Source organism: Heptranchias perlo, chromosome 31, assembly GCF_035084215.1.
Source record: "Heptranchias perlo isolate sHepPer1 chromosome 31, sHepPer1.hap1, whole genome shotgun sequence".
Lineage (NCBI taxonomy): Eukaryota > Metazoa > Chordata > Chondrichthyes > Hexanchiformes > Hexanchidae > Heptranchias > Heptranchias perlo.
Window position 1 is genome coordinate 236,924 of NC_090355.1, and position 27,157 is coordinate 264,080.

Sequence of the window (27,157 nt, forward strand, 5' to 3'; positions counted from 1 at the left end):
GAGTGGATCATGAAGAGAGTGGATGGTGAAGAGAGTGGATCGTGAAGAGAGAGGATCATGAAGAGAGTGGATCGTGAAGAGAGCGGATGGTGAAGAGAGTGGATCATGAAGAGAGCGGATCGTGAAGAGAGTGGATCATGAAGAGAGTGGATCGTGAAGAGAGTGGATCATGAAGAGAGTGGATCGTGAAGAGAGTGGATCGTGAAGAGAGCGGATGGTGAAGAGAGTGGATCATGAAGACAGCGGATCGTGAAGAGAGTGGATCGTGAAGAGAGTGGATTGTGAAGAGAGTGGATCATGAAGAGAGTGGATCGTGAAGATAGTGGATCATGAAGAGAGCGGATCGTGAAGAGAGTGGATGGTGAAGAGAGTGGATGGTGAAGAGAGTGGATCATGAAGAGAGCGGATGGTGAAGAGAGTGGATCATGAAGAGGGCGGATCGTGAAGAGAGTGGATCGTGAAGAGAGTGGATCATGAACAGAGTGGATCGTGAAGAGGGTGGTTCATGAAGAGAGTGGATCGTGAAGAGAGTGGATCATGAAGTGAGCGGATCATGAAGAGAGTGGGTCGTGAAGAGAGTGGATGGTGAAGAGAGTGGATCGTGAAGAGAGTGGATGGTGAAGAGAGTGGATCGCGAAGTGAGCGGATCATGAAGAGAGTGGATGGTGAAGAGAGTGGATCGTGAAGAGAGTGGATCGCGAAGTGAGCGGATCATGAAGAGAGTGGATGGTGAAGAGAGTGGATCGTGAAGAGAGTGGATCATGAAGAGAGTGGATCGTGAAGAGAGTGGATCATGAATTGAGCAGATCATGAAGAGAGTGGATCGTGAAGAGAGTGGATGGTGAAGAGAGTGGATGGAGAAGAGAGTGGATGGTGAAGAGAGTTGATCATGAAGTGAGCGGATCATGAAGAGAGTGGATCGTGAAGAGAGTGGATCATGAAGAGAGTGGATCGTGAAGAGAGCGGATCGTGAAGAGAGTGGATCATGAAGAGAGTGGATCGTGAAGAGAGTGGATCATGAAGAGAGTGGATCGTAAAGAGAGTGGATCGTGAAGTGAGAGGATCATGAAGAGAGTGGATCGTGAACAGAGTGGATGGTGAAGAGAGTGGATCGTGAAGAGAGTGGATCATGAAGTGAGCGGATCGTGAAGAGAGTGGATCATGAAGAGAGTGGATCGTGAGGAGATTGGATCATGAAGTGAGTGGATCGTGAAGAGAGTGGATCATGAAGTGAGCAGATCATGAAGAGAGAGGATGGTGAAGAGAGTGGATCGTGAAGAGAGTGGATGGTGAAGAGAGTGGATGGTGAAGAGAGTGGATGGTGAAGAGAGTGGATCATGAAGAGAGTGGATCGTGAAGAGAGTGGATCGTGAAGAGAGAGGATCATGAAGAGAGTGGATCGTGAATAGAGTGGATGGTGAAGAGAGTGGATCATGAAGAGAGCGGATGGCGAAGTGAGTGGATGGTGAAGGGAGTAGATCATGAAGAGAGTGGATCGTGAAGAGAGCGGATCATGAAGAGAGCGGATGGTGAAGAGAGTGGATGGTGAAGAGAGTGGATGATGAAGAGAGTGGATGGTGAAGAGAGCGGATCGTGAAGAGAGTGGATCATGAAGAGAGTGGATCGTGAAGAGAGCGGATCGTGAAGAGAGCGGACCATGAAGAGAGTGGATGGTGAAGAGAGTGGATCATGAAGAGAGTGGATGGTGAAGAGAGTGGATGGTGAAGAGAGTGGATCTTGAAGAGAGTGGATCGTGAAGAGAGCGGATCGTGAAGAGAGCGGATGGTCAAGCGAGTGGATCGTGAAGAGAGTGGATCATGAAGAGAGTGGATCATGAAGAGAGTGGATCGTGAAGAGAGCGGATCGTGAAGAGAGCGGATGATGAAGAGAGTGGATCGTGAAGAGAGCGGATGGTGAAGAGAGTGGATCGTGAAGAGAGTGGATCATGAAGAGAGTGGATGGTGAAGAGAGTGGATCGTGAAGAGAGCGGATTGTGAAGAGAGTGGATCGTGAAGACAGTGGATCGTGAAGAGAGTGGATCATGAAGAGAGTGGATCATGAAGAGAGTGTATGGTGAAGAGAGTGGATCGTGAAGAGAGTGGATCATCAAGAGCGTGGATCATGAAGAGAGTGGATGGTGAAGAGAGTGGATCGTGAAGAGAAAGGATCATGAAGAGAGTGGATCGTGAAGAGAGCGGATGGTGAAGAGAGTGGATCATGAAGAGAGCGGATCGTGAAGAGAGTGGATCATGAAGAGAGTGGATCGTGAAGAGAGTGGATCATGAAGAGAGTGGATCGTGAAGAGAGTGGATCGTGAAGAGAGCGGATGGTGAAGAGAGTGGATCATGAAGACAGCGGATGGTGAAGTGAGTGGATGGTGAAGGGAGTAGATCATGAAGAGAATGGATCGTGAAGAGAGCGGATCATGAAGAGAGCGGATGGTGAAGAGAGTGGATGGTGAAGAGAGTGGATGATGAAGAGAGTGGATCGTGAAGAGAGTGGATCGTGAAGACAGCGGATCGTGAAGAGAGTGGATCATGAAGAGAGTGGATCGTGAAGAGAGTGGATCATGAAGAGAGTGGATCGTGAAGAGAGTGGATCATGAAGAGAGTGGATCGTGAAGTGAGCAGATCATGAAGTGAGCGGATCGTGAAGAGAGTGGATCGTGAAGAGAGTGGATCATGAAGAGAGTGGATCATGAAGAGAGCGGATCGTGAAGAGAGCGGATCGTGAAGAGAGTGGATCGTGAAGAGAGTGGATCATGAAGAGAGTGGATCGTGAAGAGAGTGGATCGTGAAGTGAGCGGATCGTGAAGAGAGTGGATCGTGAAGAGAGTGGATCGTGAAGAGAGTGGATCATGAAGTGAGTGGATCGTGAAGAGAGTGGATCGTGAAGAGAGTGGATGGTGAAGAGAGTGGATCGTGAAGAGAGTGGATCATGAAGTGAGCGGATCGTGAAGAGAGTGGATTGTGAAGAGAGTGGATCGTGAAGAGAGTGGATCATGAAGAGAGTGGATCAAGAAGAGAGTGGATGGTGAAGAGAGTGGATCGTGAAGAGAGTGGATGGTGAAGAGAGTGGAGCATGAAGAGAGTGGATCATGAAGAGAGTGGATCAAGAAGAGAGTGGATCGTGAAGAGAGTGGATCGTGAAGAGAGTGGATCGTGAAGAGAGTGGATCGTGAAGAGAGTGGATGGTGAAGAGAGTGGATCATGAAGAGAGCGGATGGTGAATAGAGTGGATGGTGAAGAGAGTGGATCATGAAGAGAGCGGATGGTGAAGAGAGTGGATGGTGAAGAGAGTGGATCATGAAGAGAGTGGATCATGAAGAGAGTGGATCATAAATAGAGTGGATCATGAAGAGAGTGGATGATGAAGAGAGTGGATCGTGAAGAGAGCGGATGGTGAAGAGAGTGGATCGTGAAGAGAGTGGATCATGAAGAGAGTGGATGGTGAAGAGAGTGGATCGTGAAGTGGGTGGATCATGAAGAGAGTGGATCGTGAAGAGATTGGATCATGAAGAGAGTGGATCGTGAAGACAGTGGATGGTGAAGAGAGTGGATCATGAAGAGAGTCGATCATGAAGAGAGTGGATGGTGAAGAGAGTGGATCGTGAAGAGAGTGGATGGTGAAGAGAGTGGATCGTGAAGAGAGCGGATGGTGAAGAGAGTGGATCATGAAGAGAGCGGATCGTGAAGAGAGTGGATCATGAAGAGAGTGGATCGTGAAGAGAGTGGATCATGAAGAGAGTGGATCGTGAAGAGCGTGGATCGTGAAGAGAGCGGATGGTGAAGAGAGTGGATCATGAAGAGAGCGGATCGTGAAGAGAGTGGATGGTGAAGAGAGTGGATCGTGAAGAGAGTGGATCATGAAGAGAGTGGATCGTGAAGAGAGCGGATGGTGAAGAGAGCGGATCGTGAAGAGAGTGGATCATAAATAGAGTGGATCATGAAGAGAGTGGATGATGAAGAGAGTGGATCGTGAAGAGAGCGGATGGTGAAGAGAGTGGATCGTGAAGAGAGTGGATCATGAAGAGAGTGGATGGTGATGAGAGTGGATCGTGAAGAGAGTGGATCATGAAGAGAGTGGATCGTGAAGAGAGTGGATCATGAAGAGAGTGGATCGTGAAGACAGTGGATGGTGAAGAGAGTGGATCATGAAGAGAGTCGATCATGAAGAGAGTGGATGGTGAAGAGAGTGGATCGTGAAGAGAGTGGATCGTGAAGAGAGTGGATCTTGAAGAGAGCGGATGGTGAAGAGAGTGGATCATGAAGAGAGCGGATCGTGAAGAGAGTGGATCATGAAGAGAGTGGATCGTGAAGAGAGTGGATCATGAAGAGAGTGGATCGTGAAGAGCGTGGATCGTGAAGAGAGCGGATGGTGAAGAGAGTGGATCATGAAGAGAGCGGATCGTGAAGAGAGTGGATGGTGAAGAGAGTGGATCGTGAAGAGAGTGGATCATGTTGAGAGTGGATCGTGAAGAGAGTGGATCATGAAGAGAGCAGATCGTGAAGAGAGTGGATCATGAAGAGAGCGGATCGTGAAGAGAGTGGATGGTGAAGAGAGTGGATCATGTTGAGAGTGGATCGTGAAGAGAGTGGATCATGAAGAGAGCGGATCGTGAAGAGTGCGGATCGTGAAGAGAGTGGATGGTGAAGAGAGTGGATGGTGAAGAGAGTGGATCATGAAGAGAGTGGATCGTGAAGAGAGTGGATGGTTAAGAGAGTGGATCATGAAGTGAGCGGATGATGAAGAGAGTGGATCGTGAAGTGAGCGGAACATGAAGAGAGTGGATCGTGAAGAGAGTGGATGGTGAAGAGAGTGGATCGTGAAGAGAGTGGATCATGAAGTGAGCAGATCGTGAAGTGAGCGGATCATGAAGAGAGTGGATCGTGAAGAGAGTGGATCGTGAAGAGAGTGGATCATGAAGTGAGCGGATCGTGAAGAGAGTGGATGGTGAAGAGAGTGGATCGTGAAGAGAGTGGATCATGAAGAGAGTGGATCGTGAAGTGAGCAGATCATGAAGAGAGTGGATCGTGAAGAGAGTGGATGGTGAAGAGAGTGGATCGTGAAGAGAGTGGATCGTGAAGTGAGCAGTTCATGAAGTGAGCGGATCATGAAGAGAGTGGATCGTGAAGAGAGTGGATCATGAAGAGAGTGGATCATGAAGAGATTGGATCGTGAAGAGAGTGGATCATGAAGAGAGTGGATCGTGAAGAGAGTGGATCATGAAGAGAGTGGATCGTGAAGAGAGTGGATCATGAAGAGAGCGGATCGTGAAGTGAGCAGATCATGAAGTGAGCGGATCATGAAGAGAGTGGATCGTGAAGAGAGTGGATCATGAAGAGAGTGGATCATGAAGAGAGTGGATCGTGAAGAGAGCGGATCGTGAAGAGAGTGGATCATGAAGAGAGTGGATCGTGAAGAGAGTGGATCATGAAGAGAGTGGATCGTGAAGAGAGTGGATCGTGAAGTGAGCGGATCGTGAAGAGAGTGGATCATGAAGAGAGTGGATCGTGAAGAGAGTGGATCATAAAGAGAGTGGATCGTGAAGAGAGTGGATCGTGAAGAGAGTGGATGGTGAAGAGAGTGGATCGTGAAGAGAGTGGATCGTGAAGTGAGCGGATCGTGAAGAGAGTGGATCGTGAAGAGAGTGGATCGTGAAGAGAGTGGATCATGAAGAGAGTGGATCAAGAAGAGAGTGGATCGTGAAGAGAGTGGATGGTGAAGAGAGTGGAGCATGAAGAGAGTGGATCATGAAGAGAGTGGATCAAGAAGAGAGTGGATCGTGAAGAGAGTGGATCGTGAAGAGAGTGGATCGTGAAGAGAGTGGATCGTGAAGAGAGTGGATGGTGAAGAGAGTGGATCATGAAGAGAGCGGATGGTGAATAGAGTGGATGGTGAAGAGAGTGGATCATGAAGAGAGCGGATGGTGAAGAGAGTGGATGGTGAAGAGAGTGGATCATGAAGAGAGTGGATCATGAAGAGAGTGGATCGTGAAGAGAGTGGATCATGAAGAGAGTGGATGATGAAGTGAGTGGATCGTGAAGAGAGCGGATGGTGAAGAGAGTGGATCGTGAAGAGAGTGGATCATGAAGAGAGTGGATGGTGAAGAGAGTGGATCGTGAAGTGAGTGGATCATGAAGAGAGTGGATCGTGAAGAGAGTGGATCATGAAGAGAGTGGATCGTGAAGACAGTGGATGGTGAAGAGAGTGGATCATGAAGAGAGTAGATCATGAAGAGAGTGGATGGTGAAGAGAGTGGATCGTGAAGAGAGTGGATCGTGAATAGAGTGGATCGTGAAGAGAGCGGATGGTGAAGAGAGTGGATCATGAAGAGAGCGGATCGTGAAGAGAGTGGATCATGAAGAGAGTGGATCGTGAAGAGAGTGGATCATGAAGAGAGTGGATCGTGAAGAGCGTGGATCGTGAAGAGAGCGGATGGTGAAGAGAGTGGATCATGAAGAGAGCGGATCGTGAAGAGAGTGGATGGTGAAGAGAGTGGATCGTGAAGAGAGTGGATCATGTTGAGAGTGGATCGTGAAGAGAGTGGATCATGAAGAGAGCGGATCGTGAAGAGAGCGGATCGTGAAGAGAGTGGATGGTGAAGAGAGTGGATGGTGAAGAGAGTGGATCATGAAGAGAGTGGATCATGAAGTGAGCGGATCGTGAAGTGAGCGGATCATGAAGAGAGTGGATCGTGAAGAGAGTGGATCGTGAAGAGAGTGGATCATGAAGTGAGCGGATCGTGAAGAGAGTGGATGGTGAAGAGAGTGGATGGTGAAGAGAGTGGATCATGAAGAGAGTGGATCGTGAAGTGAGCAGATCATGAAGAGAGTGGATCGTGAAGAGAGTGGATGGTGAAGAGAGTGGATCGTGAAGAGAGTGGATCATGAAGTGAGCAGTTCATGAAGTGAGCGGATCATGAAGAGAGTGGATCGTGAAGAGAGTGGATCATGAAGAGAGTGGATCGTGAAGAGAGCGGATCGTGAAGAGAGTGGATCATGAAGAGAGTGGATCGTGAAGAGAGTGGATCATGAAGAGAGTGGATCGTGAAGAGAGTGGATCATGAAGAGAGTGGATCGTGAAGTGAGCAGATCATGAAGTGAGCGGATCATGAAGAGAGTGGATCGTGAAGAGAGTGGATCGTGAAGTGAGCAGATCATGAAGTGAGCGGATCATGAAGAGAGTGGATCGTGAAGAGAGTGGATGGTGAAGAGAGTGGAGCATGAAGAGAGTGGATCATGAAGAGAGTGGATCAAGAAGAGAGTGGATCGTGAAGAGAGTGGATCGTGAAGAGAGTGGATGGTGAATAGAGTGGATCATGAAGAGAGCGGATGGTGAAGAGAGTGGATGGTGAAGAGAGTGGATCATGAAGAGAGTGGATCATGAAGAGAGTGGATGGTGAAGAGAGTGGATCGTGAAGAGAGTGGATCGTGAAGAGAGTGGATGGTGAAGAGAGTGGATCATGAAGAGAGCGGATGGTGAAGAGAGTGGATGGTGAAGAGAGTGGATGGTGAAGAGAATGGATCGTGAAGAGAGTGGATGGTGAAGAGAGTGGATCATGAAGAGAGCGGATGGTGAAGAGAGTGGATGGTGAAGAGAGTGGATGGTGAAGAGAGTGGATCATGAAGAGAGCGGATGGTGAAGAGAGTGGATGGTGAAGAGAGTGGATCGTGAAGAGAGTGGATGGTGAAGAGAGTGGATCGTGAAGAGAGTGGATCGTGAAGTGAGCAGTTCATGAAGTGAGCGGATCATGAAGAGAGTGGATCGTGAAGAGAGTGGATCATGAAGAGAGTGGATCATGAAGAGATTGGATCGTGAAGAGAGTGGATCATGAAGAGAGTGGATCGTGAAGAGAGTGGATCATGAAGAGAGTGGATCGTGAAGAGAGTGGATCATGAAGAGAGCGGATCGTGAAGTGAGCAGATCATGAAGTGAGCGGATCATGAAGAGAGTGGATCGTGAAGAGAGTGGATCATGAAGAGAGTGGATCATGAAGAGAGTGGATCGTGAAGAGAGCGGATCGTGAAGAGAGTGGATCATGAAGAGAGTGGATCGTGAAGAGAGTGGATCATGAAGAGAGTGGATCGTGAAGAGAGTGGATCGTGAAGTGAGCGGATCGTGAAGAGAGTGGATCATGAAGAGAGTGGATCGTGAAGAGAGTGGATCATGAAGAGAGTGGATCGTGAAGAGAGTGGATCGTGAAGAGAGTGGATGGTGAAGAGAGTGGATCGTGAAGAGAGTGGATCATGAAGTGAGCGGATCGTGAAGAGAGTGGATCGTGAAGAGAGTGGATCGTGAAGAGAGTGGATCATGAAGAGAGTGGATCAAGAAGAGAGTGGATCGTGAAGAGAGTGGATGGTGAAGAGAGTGGAGCATGAAGAGAGTGGATCATGAAGAGAGTGGATCAAGAAGAGAGTGGATCGTGAAGAGAGTGGATCGTGAAGAGAGTGGATCGTGAAGAGAGTGGATCGTGAAGAGAGTGGATGGTGAAGAGAGTGGATCATGAAGAGAGCGGATGGTGAATAGAGTGGATGGTGAAGAGAGTGGATCATGAAGAGAGCGGATGGTGAAGAGAGTGGATGGTGTAGAGAGTGGATCATGAAGAGAGTGGATCATGAAGAGAGTGGATCGTGAAGAGAGTGGATCATAAATAGAGTGGATCATGAAGAGAGTGGATGATGATGTGAGTGGATCGTGAAGAGAGCGGATGGTGAAGAGAGTGGATCGTGAAGAGAGTGGATCATGAAGAGAGTGGATGGTGAAGAGAGTGGATCGTGAAGTGAGTGGATCATGAAGAGAGTGGATCGTGAAGAGAGTGGATCATGAAGAGAGTGGATCGTGAAGACAGTGGATGGTGAAGAGAGTGGATCATGAAGAGAGTCGATCATGAAGAGAGTGGATGGTGAAGAGAGTGGATCGTGAAGAGAGTGGATCGTGAATAGAGTGGATCGTGAAGAGAGCGGATGGTGAAGAGAGTGGATCATGAAGAGAGCGGATCGTGAAGAGAGTGGATCATGAAGAGAGTGGATCGTGAAGAGAGTGGATCATGAAGAGAGTGGATCGTGAAGAGCGTGGATCGTGAAGAGAGCGGATGGTGAAGAGAGTGGATCATGAAGAGAGCGGATCGTGAAGAGAGTGGATGGTGAAGGGAGTGGATCGTGAAGAGAGTGGATCATGTTGAGAGTGGATCGTGAAGAGAGTGGATCATGAAGAGAGCGGATCGTGAAGAGAGCGGATCGTGAAGAGAGTGGATGGTGAAGAGAGTGGATGGTGAAGAGAGTGGATCATGAAGAGAGTGGATCGTGAAGAGAGTGGATGGTTAAGAGAGTGGATCATGAAGTGAGCGGATGATGAAGAGAGTGGATCGTGAAGAGAGTGGATCATGAAGAGAGTGGATCGTGAAGAGAGTGGATCGTGAAGAGAGTGGATGGTGAAGAGAGTGGATCATGAAGAGAGTGGATCGTGAAGTGAGCGGATCATGAAGAGAGTGGATCGTGAAGAGAGTGGATGGTGAAGAGAGTGGATCGTGAAGAGAGTGGATCATGAAGTGAGCGGATCATGAAGTGAGCGGATCATGAAGAGAGTGGATCGTGAAGAGAGTGGATCGTGAAGAGAGTGGATCATGAAGTGAGCGGATCGTGAAGAGAGTGGATGGTGAAGAGAGTGGATCGTGAAGAGAGTGGATCATGAAGAGAGTGGATCGTGAAGTGAGCAGATCATGAAGAGAGTGGATCGTGAAGAGAGTGGATGGTGAAGAGAGTGGATCGTGAAGAGAGTGGATCATGAAGTGAGCAGTTCATGAAGTGAGCGGATCATGAAGAGAGTGGATCGTGAAGAGAGTGGATCATGAAGAGAGTGGATCATGAAGAGAGTGGATCGTGAAGAGAGCGGATCGTGAAGAGAGTGGATCATGAAGAGAGTGGATCGTGAAGAGAGTGGATCATGAAGAGAGTGGATCGTGAAGAGAGTGGATCATGAAGAGAGTGGATCGTGAAGTGAGCAGATCATGAAGTGAGCGGATCATGAAGAGAGTGGATCGTGAAGAGAGTGGATCGTGAAGTGAGCAGATCATGAAGTGAGCGGATCATGAAGAGAGTGGATCGTGAAGAGAGTGGATGGTGAAGAGAGTGGAGCATGAAGAGAGTGGATCATGAAGAGAGTGGATCAAGAAGAGAGTGGATCGTGAAGAGAGTGGATCGTGAAGAGAGTGGATGGTGAAGAGAGTGGATCATGAAGAGAGCGGATGGTGAATAGAGTGGATGGTGAAGAGAGTGGATCATGAAGAGAGCGGATGGTGAAGAGAGTGGATGGTGAAGAGAGTGGATCATGAAGAGAGTGGATCATGAAGAGAGTGGATGGTGAAGAGAGTGGATCGTGAAGAGAGTGGATCGTGAAGAGAGTGGATGGTGAAGAGAGTGGATCATGAAGAGAGCGGATGGTGAAGAGAGTGGATGGTGAAGAGAGTGGATGGTGAAGAGAATGGATCGTGAAGAGAGTGGATGGTGAAGAGAGTGGATCATGAAGAGAGCGGATGGTGAAGAGAGTGGATGGTGAAGAGAGTGGATGGTGAAGAGAGTGGATCATGAAGAGAGCGGATGGTGAAGAGAGTGGATGGTGAAGAGAGTGGATCATGAAGAGAGTGGATCATGAAGAGAGTGGATCGTGAAGTGAGCAGATCATGAAGTGAGCGGATCATGAAGAGAGTGGATCGTGAAGAGAGTGGATGGTGAAGAGAGTGGAGCATGAAGAGAGTGGATCATGAAGAGAGTGGATCAAGAAGAGAGTGGATCGTGAAGAGAGTGGATCGTGAAGAGAGTGGATGGTGAAGAGAGTGGATCATGAAGAGAGCGGATGGTGAATAGAGTGGATGGTGAAGAGAGTGGATCATGAAGAGAGCGGATGGTGAAGAGAGTGGATGGTGAAGAGAGTGGATCATGAAGAGAGTGGATCATGAAGAGAGTGGATGGTGAAGAGAGTGGATCGTGAAGAGAGTGGATCGTGAAGAGAGTGGATGGTGAAGAGAGTGGATCATGAAGAGAGCGGATGGTGAAGAGAGTGGATGGTGAAGAGAGTGGATGGTGAAGAGAATGGATCGTGAAGAGAGTGGATGGTGAAGAGAGTGGATCATGAAGAGAGCGGATGGTGAAGAGAGTGGATGGTGAAGAGAGTGGATGGTGAAGAGAGTGGATCATGAAGAGAGCGGATGGTGAAGAGAGTGGATGGTGAAGAGAGTGGATCATGAAGAGAGTGGATCATGAAGAGAGTGGATCGTGAAGAGTGCGGATCATGAAGAGAGCGGATGGTGAAGAGAGTGGATGATGAAGAGAGTGGATCATGAAGAGAGTGGATGGTGAAGAGAGCGGATCGTGAAGAGAGTGGATCATGAAGAGAGTGGATTGTGAATAGAGCGGATCGTGAAGAGAGCGGATCATGAAGAGAGCGGATGGTGAAGAGAGTGGATCATGAAGAGAATGGATCGTGAAGAGAGTGGATCGTGAAGAGAGCGGATCATGAAGAGAGCGGATCATGAAGAGAGTGGATCATGAAGAGAGTGGATGGTGAAGAGAGTGGATGGTGAACAGAGTGAATGGTGAAGAGAGTGGATCATGAAGAGAGTGGATCATGAAGAGAGTGGATCGTGAAGAGAGTGGATCGTGAAGAGAGTGGATCATGAAGAGAGTGGATCATGAAGAGAGTGGATGATGAAGAGAGTGGATCATGAAGAGAGTGGATCATGAAGAGATTGGATCGTGAAGAGCGTGGATGGTGAAGAGAGTGGATGGTGAAGAGAGTGGATCATGAAGAGAGTGGATCATGAAGAGAGTGAATCGTGAAGAGAGTGGATCATGAAGAAAGTGGATGATGAAGAGAGTGGATCATGAAGAGAGTGGATGATGAAGAGAGTGGATCATGAAGAGAGTGGATCATGAAGAGAGTGGATGGTGAAGAGAGTGGATGGTGAAGAGAGTGGATGGTGAAGAGAGTGGATCGTGAAGAGAGTGGATCATGAAGAGAGTGGATCGTGAAGAGAGTGGATCATGAAGAGAGTGGATCGTGAAGAGAGCGGATCGTGAAGAAAGCGGGCATCATGAAGTAAGCGGGCATTGTGAACAGAGCAGATCGTGAAGAGAGCGGGCATTGTGAACAGAGCGGATCGTGAACAGTGGATCGTGAACAGAGTGGATCACGAACAGAGTGGGCATTGTGAACAGAGTGAGCATCGTGAACAGAGTGGATCACGAACAGAGTGGGCATTGTGAACAGAGTGAGCTTCGTGAACAGAGTGGATTACGAACAGAGTGGGCATCGTGAACAGAGCGGATCACGAACAGAGTGGGCATTGTGAACAGAGTGGGCACCATGAACAGAGCGGCTCATGAACAGAGCAGGCATCGTGAACAGAGTGGATCGTGAACAGAGTGGGCATTGTGAACCAGAGCGGGCATCATGAACAGAGCGGGCATCTTGAACAGAGCGGGTATCGTGAACAGAGCGGGTATCGTGAACAGAGCGGGCATCGTGAACAGAGCGGGCATCGTGAACAGAGCGGGTATTGTGAACAGATTGGGCATTGTGAACAGAGTGGGTATCGTGAACAGAGCGGGCATTGTGAACAGATTGGGCATTGTGAACAGAGTGGGTATCGTGAACAGAGCGGGCATTGTCAACAGATTGGGCATTGTGAACAGAGTGGGTATCGTGAACAGAGCGGGCATTGTGAACCAGAGCGGGCATCATGAACAGAGTGGGTATCGTGAACAGAGCGGGCATTGTGAACAGATTGGGCATTGTGAACAGAGCGGGCATTGTGAACAGAGCGGGTATCGTGAACAGAGCGGGCATTGTGAACAGAGCAGGCATTGTGAACAGATTGGGCAGTGTGAACAGCGCGGGCATTGTGAACAGAGCAGGCATTGTGAACAGAGCGGGTATCGTGAACAGAGCGGGCATTGTGAACAGAGCAGGCATTGTGAACAGAGCGGGCATTGTGAACAGAGCGGGCATTGTGAACAGATTGGGCATTGTGAACAGAGCGGGCATTGTGAACAGAGCAGGCATTGTGAACAGAGCGGGCATTGTGAACAGAGCGGGTATCGTGAACAGATTGGGCATCGTGAACAGAGCCGGCATCGTGAACAGAGCGGGCATTGTGAACAGAGCGGGCATTGTGAACAGATTGGGTATCGTGAACAGAGCGGGCATTGTGAACAGAGCGGGCATTGTGAACAGATTGGGCATTGTGAACAGAGCGGGCATTGTGAACAGAGCGGGCATTGTGAACAGAGCGGGCATTGTGAACAGATTGGGTATCATGAACAGAGCGGGCATTGTGAACAGAGCAGGCATTGTGAACAGAGCGGGCATTGTGAACAGAGCGGGTATCGTGAACAGAGCGGGCATTGTGAACAGATTGGGTATCGTGAACAGAGCGGGCATTGTGAACAGATTGGGTATCGTGAACAGAGCGGGCATTGTGAACAGAGCGGGCATTGTGAACAGATTGGGTATCGTGAACAGAGCGGGCATTGTGAACAGAGCAGGCATTGTGAACAGAGCGGGCATTGTGAACAGAGCGGGTATCGTGAACAGAGCGGGCATTGTGAACAGATTGGGTATCGTGAACAGAGCGGGCATTGTGAACAGATTGGGTATCGTGAACAGAGCGGGCATTGTGAACAGAGCGGGCATTGTGAACAGAGCGGGCATTGTGAACAGATTGGGTATCGTGAACAGAGCGGGCATTGTGAACAGAGCGGGCATTGTGAACAGAGCGGGTATCGTGAACAGAGCGGGCATTGTGAACAGAGCGGGCATTGTGAACAGAGCGGGCACTGTGAACAGATTGGGTATCGTGAACAGAGCGGGAACTTGAGAATTTGAAGAGAGTGGGAATTAGGAGGAGGGGGGAAGGAGATGCTAAATTTAAATTAAAAAAGCAGAAAAAAAACAAAAACAGACTAAAAAGGAATTACTTATAAATAAATAGATAATTTAGTCGAGAGAAACGGTGCTGAGCACCAGGGGAGGAATCCTCTCCCCTTTGACTAAGAACAGAGAGAGGGGCATCACAGTGAATTCACGGTGAACAGAGTGGAGGAGCTCTGAGAGGCCCGGAATAAAGGGGTAGATTCATCGGGGTAAGTAAATTAATAATAATTGAGTATCTAAAGAGAGTTAAGAAAAAAAAGTTTCTAAATATCGCGGACAGGCGGCTGAGACCCATTGCCTGCAATTCCTGCACCGTGTGGGAACATCAGGACTCTTCACGTACCCTGGAGGACCATGTGTGCAGGAAATGCCTCCAGTTGCTCGAGCTCAAGCTGTTTCTGAGCCACTGAGCTGGAGTCACTGCAGAGCTTAAGGGAGGCTGAAGGTTTCCTGGATCGTGCGTTCCAGGAGGTGGTCAACCCGCAGCCACAGCGAGTTCAGGAGAGCAAGTGGGTGGCCATCGGAAAGGGTGGGAAGAGGCAGGCAGAGGAGGAATCCTCAGGGTGTGTGGCCACTCTCAATCCCAGTGAGGGTGACGACACCTTGAAGGAGTGCAGTCCTGAGCATGGCACCATGGGGCAGAGGACTGCACAATGGGGCACGGTGATGTGTAGAAATGCAGTAGTCACAGGGGATTCGATAGTCGGGGGGACAGACAGGCGTTCCTGTGACTGTCGATGTGAGTCCTGCATGGTGTGCTGCCTCCCTGGTGCCAGGGTAAAGGACATCACGGAGAGGGCGCAGAACACTCTGCGAGGGGATGGGGGACAGCCAGAAGCCATGGTCCATGTGGGTACCGACGGCATAGGAAAGAAAAAGGATGAGGTCCTGCGGTCAGAGTTTCAGGAGCTAGGGAACAAGTTGAAAAGGAGGATCTCAAAGGCAGTAATCTCTGGATTACTCCCAGAGCCGCGCACTAGTGAGTGTAGGAATAGGAAGATAAGGCAGGTTAATGCATGGCTAGAGATATGGTGCAAGAGGGAGGGCTTCAGATTCTTGGGGCATTGGGATCAGTTCTGGGGCAGGAGGGATCTGTTCAAGACTGATGGGTTACACCTCAACAGAGCTGGGACCAATGTACTCACGGGGAGGTTCACTAGTGCTGTGGGAGAGGGTTTAACCTAATTTGGCAGGGGGATGGGAACCAGGATCTAGCATTGGAAAGGAGAAACAAGGTGTATAAAGGATTGGGAGAGACAGATAGCACTAGAGCAAGTAATAGTACAGTATTAGGTGGGATCAGACCAAGCGAGAATATGAGAAGGTGTAAGATAGGTTTAGATTGCATGTGTGTAAATGTACGAAGCATAGTAAATAAGGTTGGTGAGCTGCAAATAGCCACATGGGAATATGATGTCATGGCGATAACGGAGACCTGGTTCAAAAAAGAGCAGAATTGGGTTCTAAATATTCCTGAATACAAGGTGTTCAGGGAAGAAAGGGAAGGAAAGAAATGAGGTGGCGGGGAGTTGGCCGTATTGATTAAGGAGAGAGGGATCAAGGACAGAATCTATTTGGTTGGAGTTAAGAAACAATAGAGGTGCCATTTTACTACTGGGTGTATTCTATAGGCCACCAACTAGTGGGAAGGATACAGAGGAACAAATTTGCAGGGAAATTACAGAGAGGTGCAAGAGCCATAGAGTAGTGATAATGGGGGACTTCAACTATCCTAATATTGACTGGGATAGTAATAGTGTAAAAGGTCCAGTCTAGGTACATTCCCACAAGGGGGAAAGGTAGGGCAACTAAAGCCAGAGCTCCCTGGATGACAAAAGAGATAGAAAGATGAAGCAGAAAAAAGGAGCATATGACAGATGTCAGGTTGATAACACAAGTGAGAACCAGAGGGAGGGGATGGTGGGGTGAGGGTGGGGATGGTGGGGTGGGGATGGTGGGGTGAGGGTGGGGATGGTGGGGTGGGGATGGTGGGGTGAGGGTGGGGATGGTGGGGTGAGGGTGGGGATGGCGGGGTGAGGGAGGGTATGGTGGGGTAAGGGTGGGGGATGGTGGGGTGAGGGAGGGGATGGCGGGGTGAGGGAGGGGATGGTGGGGTGAGGGAGGGGATGGTGGGGTGAGAGAGGGGATGGTGGGGTGAGGGTGGAGATAGTGGGGTGAGTGTGGGGATGGGGGGGTGAGGGAGGGGATGGTGGGGTGAGGGAGGGGATGGAGGGGTGAGGGTGGGGATGGTGGGGTGAGGGTGGGGATGGTGGGTTGAGGGTGGGGATGGTGGGGTGAGGGTGGAGATGGTGGGTGAGGGTGGGGTTGATGGGGTGAGGGTGGAGATGGTGGGGTGAGGGTGGGGATGGTGGGGTCAGGGTGGGGATGGTGGGGTGAGGGTGGGGACGGTGGGGTGAGGGTGGGGACGGTGGGTTGAGGGTGGGGATGGTGGGGTCAGGGTGGGGACGGTGGGTTGAGGGTGGGGATGGTGGGGTGAGGGAGGGGACGGTGGGGTGAGGGAGGGGACGGTGGGGTGAGGGAGGGGACGGTGGGGTGAGGGTGGGGACGGTGGGGTGAGGGTGGGGACGGTGGGGTGAGGGAGGGGACGGTGGGGTGAGGGAGGGGACGGTGGGGTGAGGGTGGGGACGGTGGGGTGAGGGTGGGGATGGTGGGGTGAGGGTGGGGTGAGGGAGGGGACGGTGGGGTGAGGGTGGGGACGGTGGGGTGAGGGTGGGGACGGTGGGGTGAGGGAGGGGACTCCCTACATTGGAAGGTCCTCGGATCAGGTTGGAGGCCGGAGCGCTGAGTGAGATGAGGGGAGATCCGGAGACTGCTTGGGTCGAGTTTATGTTTACTTACTGATATTGGCCCCTCCTCCATTATTAAAGGGGGCCCAAAGTGGCCACGAAATCCTCTTTCCCAGCAGGCACCTGAGGCGCACACCCAGTGGGCTCAGCTGCCCATATGATGACCTCCCACTGACCCCGCTGGTTGCCGGGGGGGGAGGGGTCAGTGATGGAAAGGTCACCCCCCACCCCCCCGCCCCGAACAGGCCCAATCCCATCAGCCACTGTTGGGGTGAGGTTGCCCCAACTGCCCAATTGGAGCTCCTACCTGGTGCAGTTGCTTCCTTGCTCGGGACTGCAGCCTCCTCTGGCTGGTCAGCAGGGACGGCGAGGGGCAGAACGTTTCTCTCGAAATACCCCTCATTGGTGATGTTCCCGCCCGGGATGTACTGGGCCACTGCGATCGCGGTCTGCTCACTCACTGAGTAAGCAATGGCCATTTCTTTGTTATCCTTCCATAACAACTGGGTAAAATGGCCTAATGAGGGAAAAACAGTAAACAGTTAGTGTGAGGTGTGTGTGCTTGTGTGTGTGTGTTTGTGTATGTGAGTGTGCCTGTACAGGTGTATATTTAGGCATTTGTGTGTGTTTGTGTGCGTACATGTGAGTGGTGTGTGTGTGTGAGGGTGCATGAACAGATGTGCACATCTGTTTGTGTGTGCCAGTGTGAGTATGTGTGAGAGTGCATGAGTGTGTGCTGGTGTGAGTTCATGTAAGTGTGTGCTGGTGCGAGTGTGTGCTGGTGTGAGTGTGAGTGTGTGTGTGTGTGTGTGTGTGCCGATGTGAGTGTGTGCTGGTGTGAGTGTGTGCTGGTGTGAGTGTGTGTATGTGTGCTGGTGTGAATGTGTATGAGTGTGTGCCGCTGTGAGTGAGTGTGTGCCGGAGTGAGTGAGTGTGTAAGTGTGTGCTGGCATGAGTGTGTGCTGGTCTGAGTCTGTGAGTGTGTGCCGGTGTGAATGTGTGAGTGTGTGCTGGTGTGAGTGAGTGTGTGTGTGTGCTGGTGTGAGTGAGTGTGTGAGTGTGTGCCGGTGTGAGTGAGTGTGTGTGTGACGGTGTGACTGAGTGTGTGTGTGTGTGTGTGTGCCCATGTAAGTGTGTGTGCTGGTGTGACTGTGTATCAGTATGTGAGTGTGTGCCGGTGTGAGTGAGTGTTTGTGTGTGCCGATGTGGGTGTGTTTTTTTTTAATTTGTTCATGGGATGTGGGTGTCACTGGCGAGGCCGGCATTTATTGCCCATCCCTAATTGCCCTTGAGAAGGTGGTGGTGAGCCGCCTTCTTGAACCGCTGCAGTCCGTGTGGTGAAGGTTCTCCCACAGTGCTGTTAGGAAGGGAGTTCCAGGATTCTGACCCAGCGACGATGAAGGAATGGCGATATATTTCCAAGTCGGGATGGTGTGTGACTTGGAGGGGAACGTGCAGGTGGTGTTGTTCCCATGTGCCTGCTGCTCTTGTCCTTCTAGGTGGTAGAGGTCGCGGGATTGGGAGGTGCTGTTGAAGAAGCCTTGGCGAGTTGCTGCAGTGCATCCTGTGGATGGTACACACTGCAGCCACAGTGCGCCGGTGGTGAAGGGAGTGAATGTTTAGGGTGGTGGATGGGGTGCCAATCAAGCGGGCTGCTTTGTCCTGGATGGTGTCGAGCTTCTTGAGTGTTGTTGGAGCTGCACTCGTCCAGGCAAGTGGAGAGTATTCCATCACACTCCTGACTTGTGCCTTGTAGATGGTGGAAAGGCTTTGGGGAGTCAGGAGGTGAGTCACTTGCCGCAGAATACCCAGCCTCTGACCTGCTGTTGTAGCCACAGTATTTATATGGCTGGTCCAGTTAAGTTTAGTCATAGAGTCATAGAGTTATACAGCACGGATAGAGGCCCTTCGGCCCATTGTGTCCGCGCCGGCCATCAAGCCCAGTCTAATCTAATCCCATATTCCAGCATTTGGTCCGTAGCCTTGTATGCTATGGCATTTCAAGTGCTCATCCAAATGCTTCTTGAATGTTGTGAGGGTTCCTGCCTCCACAACCCTTTCAGGCAGTGAGTTCCAGACTCCAACCACCCTCTGGGTGAAAAAGTTCTTTCTCAAATCCCCTCTAAACCTCCCGCCTTTTACCTTGAATCTATGCCCCCTTGTTATAGAACCCTCAACGAAGGGAAAAAGCTCCTTAGTATCCATCCTATCTGTGCCCCTCATAATTTTGTACACCTCAATCATGTCCCCCCTCAGCCTCCTCTGCTCCAAGGAAAACAAACCCAATCTTCCCAGTCTCTCTTCATAGCTGAAGCGCTCCAGCCCTGGTAACATCCTGGTGAATCTCCTCTGCACCCTCTCCAAAGCGATCACATCCTTCCTGTAGTGTGGCGACCAGAACTGCACACAGTACTCCAGCTGTGGCCTAACCAGTGTTTTATACAGCTCCATCATAACCTCCTTGCTCTTATATTCTATGCCTCGGCTAATAAAGGCAAGTATCCCATATGCCTTCTTTACCACCTTATCGACCTGTTCCGCTGCCTTCAGGGATCTGTGAACTTGCACACCAAGATCCCTCTGACCCTCTGTCTTGCCTAGGGTCCTCCCATTCATTGTGTATTCCCTTGCCTTGTTAGTCCCTCCAAAGTGCATCACCTCGCACTTTTCCGGGTTAAATTCCATTTGCCACTGTTCCGCCCATCTGACCAACCCATCTATATCGTCCTGCAGACTGAGGCTATCCTCCTCGCTATTTACCACCCTACCAATTTTTGTATCATCAGCGAACTTACTGATCATACCTTTTACATTCATATCCAAGTCGTTAATGTAGACCACAAACAGCAAGGGACCCAGCACCGATCCCTGTGGTACCCCACTGGCCACAGGCTTCCAGTCACAAAAACAACCTTCGACCATCACCCTCTGCCTTCTGCCACTAAGCCAGTTTTGTATCCAAAGTGCCAAGGCACCCTGGATTCCATGGGCTCGTACCTTCTTGACCAGTCTCCTGTGCGGGACTTTATCGAAGGCCTTACTGAAATCCATGTATACCACATCCACTGCGTTACCCTCATCCACACGCCTAGTCACCCCCTTAAAAATTCAATCAAATTAGTCAGACATGATCTTCCCTTGACAAAGCCATGTTGACTATCCCTGATTAATCCTTGCTTCTCCAAGTGGAGACTAATTTTGTCCTTCAGAATTTTTTCCAATAATTTTCCTACCACTGATGTTAGGCTCACTGGCCTGTAGTTCCTTGGTTTTTCCCTACTCCCCTTCTTGAATAATGGTACTACATTAGCGGTTCTCCAGTCCTCTGGCACATCCCCTGTGGCCAGAGAGGTTCTGAATATATGTGTTAGAGCCCCCGCAATCTCCTCCTTTGCCTCACACAGTAGCCTGGGATACATTTCGTCTGGGCCTGGGGATTGATCCATTTTTAGGCCTGCTAAAACCGCCAATACCTCCTCCCGCTCGATGTTAATATGTTCGAGTATATCACAGTCCCCCTGCCGTATTTCTATGTCTACATTGTCCTTCTCCATAGTGAAAACAGATGCAAAAAATTCATTTAGAACCCCTCCTACATCTTCCGGCTCCATACACAGATTGCCATTTTTGTCCCTAATGGGCCCTATTTTTTCCCTTGTCATCCTCTTACCCTTAATATACTTATAAAACATCTTAGGATTTTCCTTTATTTTGCTCGCCAGTGTTATTTCATGGCCCCTCCTTGATCTCCTCATTTCTTTTTTAAGTATCCCCCTGCACTTTTTGTACTCCTCTAGGGCTTCCTCCGTCTTTAGCCTTTTGTATCTGCCAAAAGCCCTCCTTTTTTTCCTAATCCATTCTCGTATATCCCCTGACATCCAAGGTTCCCTGGAGTTCTTGGAACCACCCTTGACCTTTACGGGAACATGTTGCCATTGTATGGTCTCAATCTCCCTTCTGAAAGACTCCCATTGCTCCGATGCGGATTTTCCTACAAGCAGCTGATCCCAGTCCATTTTGGCCAGATCCTGCCTTATCCTAATAAAATTGGCCTTCCCCCAATTTAGAACATTTATTTCCGGCCCCTCCCTGTCCTTTTCCATGACCACCTTAAATCTCACCGAATTATGGTCACTGTCACCAAAGTGCTCACCTACTAGCACTTCTTCCACTTGGCCGGCCACATTCCCTAGAATTAGGTCCAGTACCGCCCCCTCTCTTGTAGGACTTTCTACATGCTGGCTCAAAAAGCTCTCATGGATGCACGTTAAGAATTTTGTACCCTCCAAGCCTTTTACACTCTGAGTATCCCAGTTAATATTGGGGAAGTTGAAATCCCCCACTATTATTACCCTATTATTTGCACAATTTTCTGAGATTTGCCTACATATCTGTTCCTCTATCTCCCCCTGACTGTTTGGGGGCCTATAGTACACTCCCATCAAAGTGCTTGCCCCCTTTTTGTTTTTAAGCTCCACCCATATGGCCTCATTAGAGGAACCTGCTAATATATCATCCCTCCTTATGGCAGTAATTGATTCTTTAATTAATATTGCGACACCCCCTCCTCTGGTCAATGGTGACCCCATGAGCGTATGAGTGTGTGCCGGTGTGTGTGTTTGAGTGTGTGAGTGTGCACAGCTCCATGATGTTGGGATAACTCAGCATCGAGCTGTACAACCGCACCCCTCCTACACCCACCCCCTCCACCCCTCCTACACCCACCCCCTCCACCCCTCCTACACCCTCCCCCTCCACCCCTCCTACACCCTCCCCCTCCACCCCTCCTACACCCAGCCCCTCCACCCCTCCTACACCCTCCCCCTCCACCCCTCCTACACCCAGCCCCTCCACCCCTCCTACACCCAGCCCCTCCACCCCTCCTACACCCTCCCCCTCCACCCCTCCTACACCCAGCCCCTCCACCCCTCCTACACCCAGCCCCTCCACCCCTCCTACACCCTCCCCCTCCACCCCTCCTACGCCCAGCCCCTCCACCCCTCCTACACCCAGCCCCTCCACCCCTCCTACACCCAACCCCTCCACCCCTCCTACACCCTCCCCCTCCACCCCTCCTACACCCAACCCTTCCACCCCCCCTACACCCACCCCCTCTACCCGTCCTACACCCTCCCCCTCCACCCCTCCTACACCCACCCCCTCCAGCCACCCCCTCCGCTCCTCCTACACCCTCCCCCTCCACCCCTCCTACACTCAGCCCCTCCACCCCTCCTACACCCAGCCCCTCCACCCCTCCTACACCCTCCCCCTCCACCCCTCCTACACCCAGCCCCTCCACCCCTCCTACACCCAGCCCCTCCACCCCTCCTACACCCTCCCCCTCCACCCCTCCTACACCCAGCCCCTCCACCCCTCCACCCCTCCTACACCAGCCCCTCCACCCCTCCTACACCCTCCCCCTCCACCCCTCCTACACCCTCCCCCTCCACCCCTCCTACACCCAGCCCCTCCACCCCTCCACCCCTCCTACACCCAGCCCCTCCACCCCTCCACCCCTCCTACACCAGCCCCTCCACCCCTCCTACACCCAGCCCCTCCACCCCTCCTACACCCAGCCCCTCCACCCCTCCGCTCCTCCTACACCCAGCCCCTCTACCCGTCCTACACCCACCCCCTCCAGCCACCCCCTCCGCTCCTCCTACACCCACCCCCTCCACCCCCCCTACACCCACACCCTCCAGCCACCCCCTCCACCCCTCCTACACCCACCCTCTCCACTCCTCCTACATCACCCCCTCCACCCCTTCTACTCCCACCCCCTCCGTCCCTTCATCAATGCACCGAAAAAAGAGGTGAAGGAGGGGACCTGAGTAGGACTGGAACAAAGAATCCCATGAAAAGGTGGGCACAGCTGGGACCCATATGGGTTCCCATTGGGACACCTTTGGTTTGGAGAATGTGAGTCGAGTTAAATAAAAAGTTGTTCAATGTGAGAACTGGTTCATCTAGGTGGAGGAGTGTGGTGGAAGGGGACATGATGGGCCTCCATTCAATGAAGAAGCGGAGGGCCCACAGGCCGTCTGGTAGGGGATGGAGGTGTAGAGGGGCCGAATGAATTGGTGAGAGGTGGAGGTGTAGAGGGACTGGGTGTCCTGGTGAGGGATGGAGGTGTAGAGGGACTGGGTGTCCTGGTGAGGGATGGAGGTGTAGAGGGACTGGGTGTCCTGGTGAGGGATGGAGGTGTAGAGAGACTGGACGTCCTGGTGAGGGATGGAGGTGTAGAGAGACTGGGTGTCCTGGTGAGGGATGGAGGTGTAGAGAGACTGGACGTCCTGGTGAGGGATGGAGGTGTAGAGGGACTGGGTGTCCTGGTGAGGGATGGAGGTGTAGAGGGACTGGGTGTCCTGGTGAGGGATGGAGGTGTAGAGAGACTGGGTGTCCTGGTGAGGGATGGAGGTGTAGAGAGACTGGGTGTCCTGGTGAGGGATGGAGGTGTAGAGAGACTGGGTGTCCTGGTGAGGGATGGAGGTGTAGAGAGACTGGACGTCCTGGTGAGGGATGGAGGTGTAGAGAGACTGGGTGTCCTGGTGAGGGATGGAGGTGTAGAGGGACTGGGTGTCCTGGTGAGGGATGGAGGTGTAGAGGGACTGGGTGTCCTGGTGAGGGATGGAGGTGTAGAGGGACTGTGTGTCCTGGTGAGGGATGGAGGTGTAGAGGGACTGGGTGTCCTGGTCAAAAGGAGCTGCTTAGGGTCAGGAAACTGGAAATGGTTAAAGCGCAGAGGGCATCAGAAGAGTCGTGCATGTCGGCCGGAGGAGACTGGACAAGGAGAGAAAACATAGAGGTCGAGATGGGAAGAAGTAAGTTCGGTGGGGCAGGAACCGGCTGAAATGATGGGTTTCCCAGGGCATTACTGTTTGTGGATCTTGGGAAGGAGGTAGAAGTGGGCTGTGCTGGGTTGGGGGTCTATGAGGTTGGAGCCCTTGGGGGGAAGATCTCCAGAGGAGATGAGGCCAGTGACGGTCTGGGAAACTATGGCTTGATGTTTGACGGTGGGGTCATGGTCCAGGGGGAGGTAGGAGGAGGTGTCGGAGAGTTGGCGTTCAGCCTCCGCAAGGTCGAGGTCCGTTCGCCACACAGCAGGACTCCTGGCCAAAGAAGTGGGCGCGGAGGTGAAGGCGACGGAGGAAGAGCCCAGCATCGTATCGAGCTCGAAACTCATTGAGGTGGGGGCGTAAGGGGATGATGGTGGGGCCTTGATCGTGCGGGGTCAGAGAGGGGAAGGTCAGAGGGGACAGTGAAAACACGACAAAGGGAGAGATTGGAGGGAGGGATTGGGTCACAGGAAGGATCACCTGACCAGAAGAGGAAGTGTTTTTTGTTAAAGTGCCGAATGAGGCAAAGGATGAAGTGGAACTGCGGACCAGGAGAGCTCTGTGGGAGAGAGAGTCAGTGCTGCTCGAGAGCATGCATGGGGTGGCGCATGGTGTTGAACGTGGATCTCAGGAAGTGGCAAGAGCAGTTGAGCAGAGGAGGCGTTCCCAGAGTTGTCAGATGTCTACAGTGGTGAGGGGTGTATGGATGTACTGAGAACGGATGTAATCAGAGGCAGGTTACACGATGAACACACTTACCAGTTTCACTGGCAAACCCAGGATTGCTGTAGTCATAGTCTTTAATTTCCTCATACCAGGCGTCCACGGGATCCTTGCCTGAAATGAAACAACCATTTGTCAGTCTTGCCTGGTGTAACCAGAGATTTGAGCAGCACATTCAAATCAAGAGAACACCTGGAAACAGCTGTGCACTACAGGGAAGGAGAGGCCACACATCACGTCACCAATCACCTTAGAGAATGGGGAATGACACAGGCCACCTGCTGTAAGATAAACGATTACTTCTATCCGCTCCTTATCATAGGTTCAACCCGTAGGGAGATTACAGAGAGAGATAAAACGTACGTTACTTTGTCAATTCAAGATTAACTTTATTACTGAAGCTGACACTGGTTATATGTGGAGAAAATGACAGTAATACAACCTTAACATGGAGAGTGGCGCTCACAACCTCGGGTTTACAAGATCCTCAGTTTTGGGAGCTGGCCTGACGCGCGTCTTCCGTTCCTTCTTTACTGGTGTTTCTCGACGTCCCCTGACGTCTCCTCTGCTTCAGAATCTCTTGATTCTAGGTGCAAACCTTAGCTCAGGTATAAAGGTGTCATGCCTTCATTATACCTCATCTCTGCCTTCATGTCTACACCAAACAAGCCCTGATTAAGAAAGAGGTAGATTAAAGTCTTCTGTAGTCATTGTTTTATCCAATCTATGCGGGTGGTGTCGATTTAAAGACATGAGTTCCCCACAGCCATGGGTTTGTTACACAGTTCTTTCTGATGATCCTCTGGGCCATTATTGTTGTCTGTGGTATCGACACCTATTTGCTTTGAAGTCTCAGCTTTCTTTATTCCAGTTCTCCAATGTTACTGATTTTGCTTTTGATGTCTCAGCGTTTTCTCGTGACCTTGTGACAAGAGGTTTCTGCACAAAGCAGACAAGCAGTCCATCATGCTCTTTGATGTTACTGAAGGACCAGAATCCCTTCAATCCCTCCTCAAGTGGGAATGGAATATGTCCAATATCCACATTCATCACGGTCCTTCTGAGAACCACCCCTCCATACAAGACTGCATGAACTAACCACGGTCAGATGATCACGATGCATCAAAGACACGGAACAATTTTTCGCGACGCAAAGCATGAAGTCTGTAACATAATGTGTAAGAGTCCGTCTCACTACACAGATTAAAATTAAGAGAATCACAATCAGAACAAATTGAATTACCACAAATAACCTCGACGTGATCCGCACACAAGGAGGTTGCCTGATGTTATACACAACTTCCCACCATTGATAACTTCCGAGTGCTTTTATTCCCTTTTTAATATCAGCATTTTGTTCCTTCATTCGCACTAAGTGCTCTTGGGAAGAGATTGTCCTTTTTATAACGGGCTTTAGGATGAGTGGTAAAGGTGGTAAAGGGCGTTCAAATTGCACAACGGCCCTGAAAGCCTCCGTCTGTAAGGAGAGGTTGGCTTGTAGCTCTCCCCTGCTGTGGACTCAGACAGGGGTGAGAATAACTTCACACACTTTGGTCATTTCTGATGGTGTAAAACAAAAAGTGGGTTTGTTAATTTGACATTTGGTCGATCTAACAGCTCAATAAAGCAAGAGTTTCATTCAAGTCCATTGTTTTAGTCTTTAAAACAAGTATCAAAAGTCCAAAATCCTTCACTGCACAAACTGTCCTTAACAAATGAAGAATAACACAGGTCACCTGCGCACACTGTCTGTAGAGAATGGAGAATAACACAGGTCACCTGCCCACACTGTCTGTAGAGAATGGGGAATAACACAGGTCACCTGCCCACACTGTCTGTAGAGAATGGGGAATAACACAGGTCACCTGCCCACACTGTCTGTGGGGAATGGGGAATAACACAACGCAGCACAGGCTCGGCGATAAAAGGAGGAGAGAGAGAGGGGGGAAAGAGAGAGGGGGGAGAGAGAGAGGGGGAGAGAGAGAGAGGAGAGAGAGGGGGGAGAGAGAGAGGAGGGAGAGGGGGGGGAGAGAGAGGAGGGAGGGGGGGATAGAGGGGGAGAGAGAGAGAGAGAGGAGAGAGAGAGGGGGGGAGAGAGAGAGGAGGGTGAGGGGGGGTGAGAGAGGAGGGAGAGGGGGAGGAGGGAGGGGGGGAGAGAGAGAGAGAGAGTGGAGAGAGAGAGAAAGGGGGGAGAGAGAGGGGGGAGAGAGAGGAGAGAGAGGGGAGGAGAGAGAGGTGGGAGGAGAGAGAGGGGAGGGAGAGAGAGAGGAGGGACAGAGGGGGGAGAGAGAGAGAGGGGGAGAGAGAGCGGGAGGGAGAGAGGAGATAGAGGGAGAGAGTGAGGGGGAGAGAGAGAGGAGAGAGAGAGAGAGGGAGAGAGAGAGAAGAGAGAGAGGGAGAGAGAGAAGCAGAGAGAGAGGAGCGGAGAGAGAGAGGGAGAGAGAGAGATGAGAGAGAGGGAGAGAGAGAGAAGAGAGAGAGGAGCGGAGAGAGAGAGAGACAGAGGGAGGGAGAGAGAGAGGGAGGAGAGCGAGCGAGAGAGCGAGAGAGAGAGGAAGGTGACAAAAACACCTAAAGTGATGTCAGCACAAGGAAAGGAGCTGATTGGTGAGTAGTTGGTGAGTGTTCTTTATCTGTTGAGTATTTTTTTAAGTCTCAAGTTCAATATTGTTAAGTTTATTTAATAATCTAATAAATTGAGGCACGGTAGGGCACCTCAGTCCCGTCAAATGCACATCCTGGGCCATGTGGGAACTCCAGGACCCTTCCCGTGTCCCGGACGGCCACATGTGCAGGAAGTGTCGTCAGCTGGTGGAGCTCGAGCTCCGGGTTTCGGGCCTTGAGCAGCAGCTGGAGTCA

General features: G+C 51.0%; 1 protein-coding gene across 1 annotated transcript in view; it reads right to left on the reverse strand.

The window, feature by feature from the left end:
• LOC137300316 (uncharacterized) overlaps nucleotides 1–27,157 on the reverse strand; it is a gene marked incomplete at its 3' end in the record, with an annotated part of 346,571 nt that overhangs the window by 207,089 nt on the left and 112,325 nt on the right. Inside the window, exons 3-4 of the mRNA XM_067969402.1 lie at nucleotides 24,335–24,412; nucleotides 17,047–17,256 (exon numbers count right to left, since the gene is read on the reverse strand). Of these exons, the coding sequence (XP_067825503.1) occupies nucleotides 17,047–17,256; nucleotides 24,335–24,412 (288 nt within the window). The remainder of the gene's footprint in view (nucleotides 1–17,046; nucleotides 17,257–24,334; nucleotides 24,413–27,157) is intronic.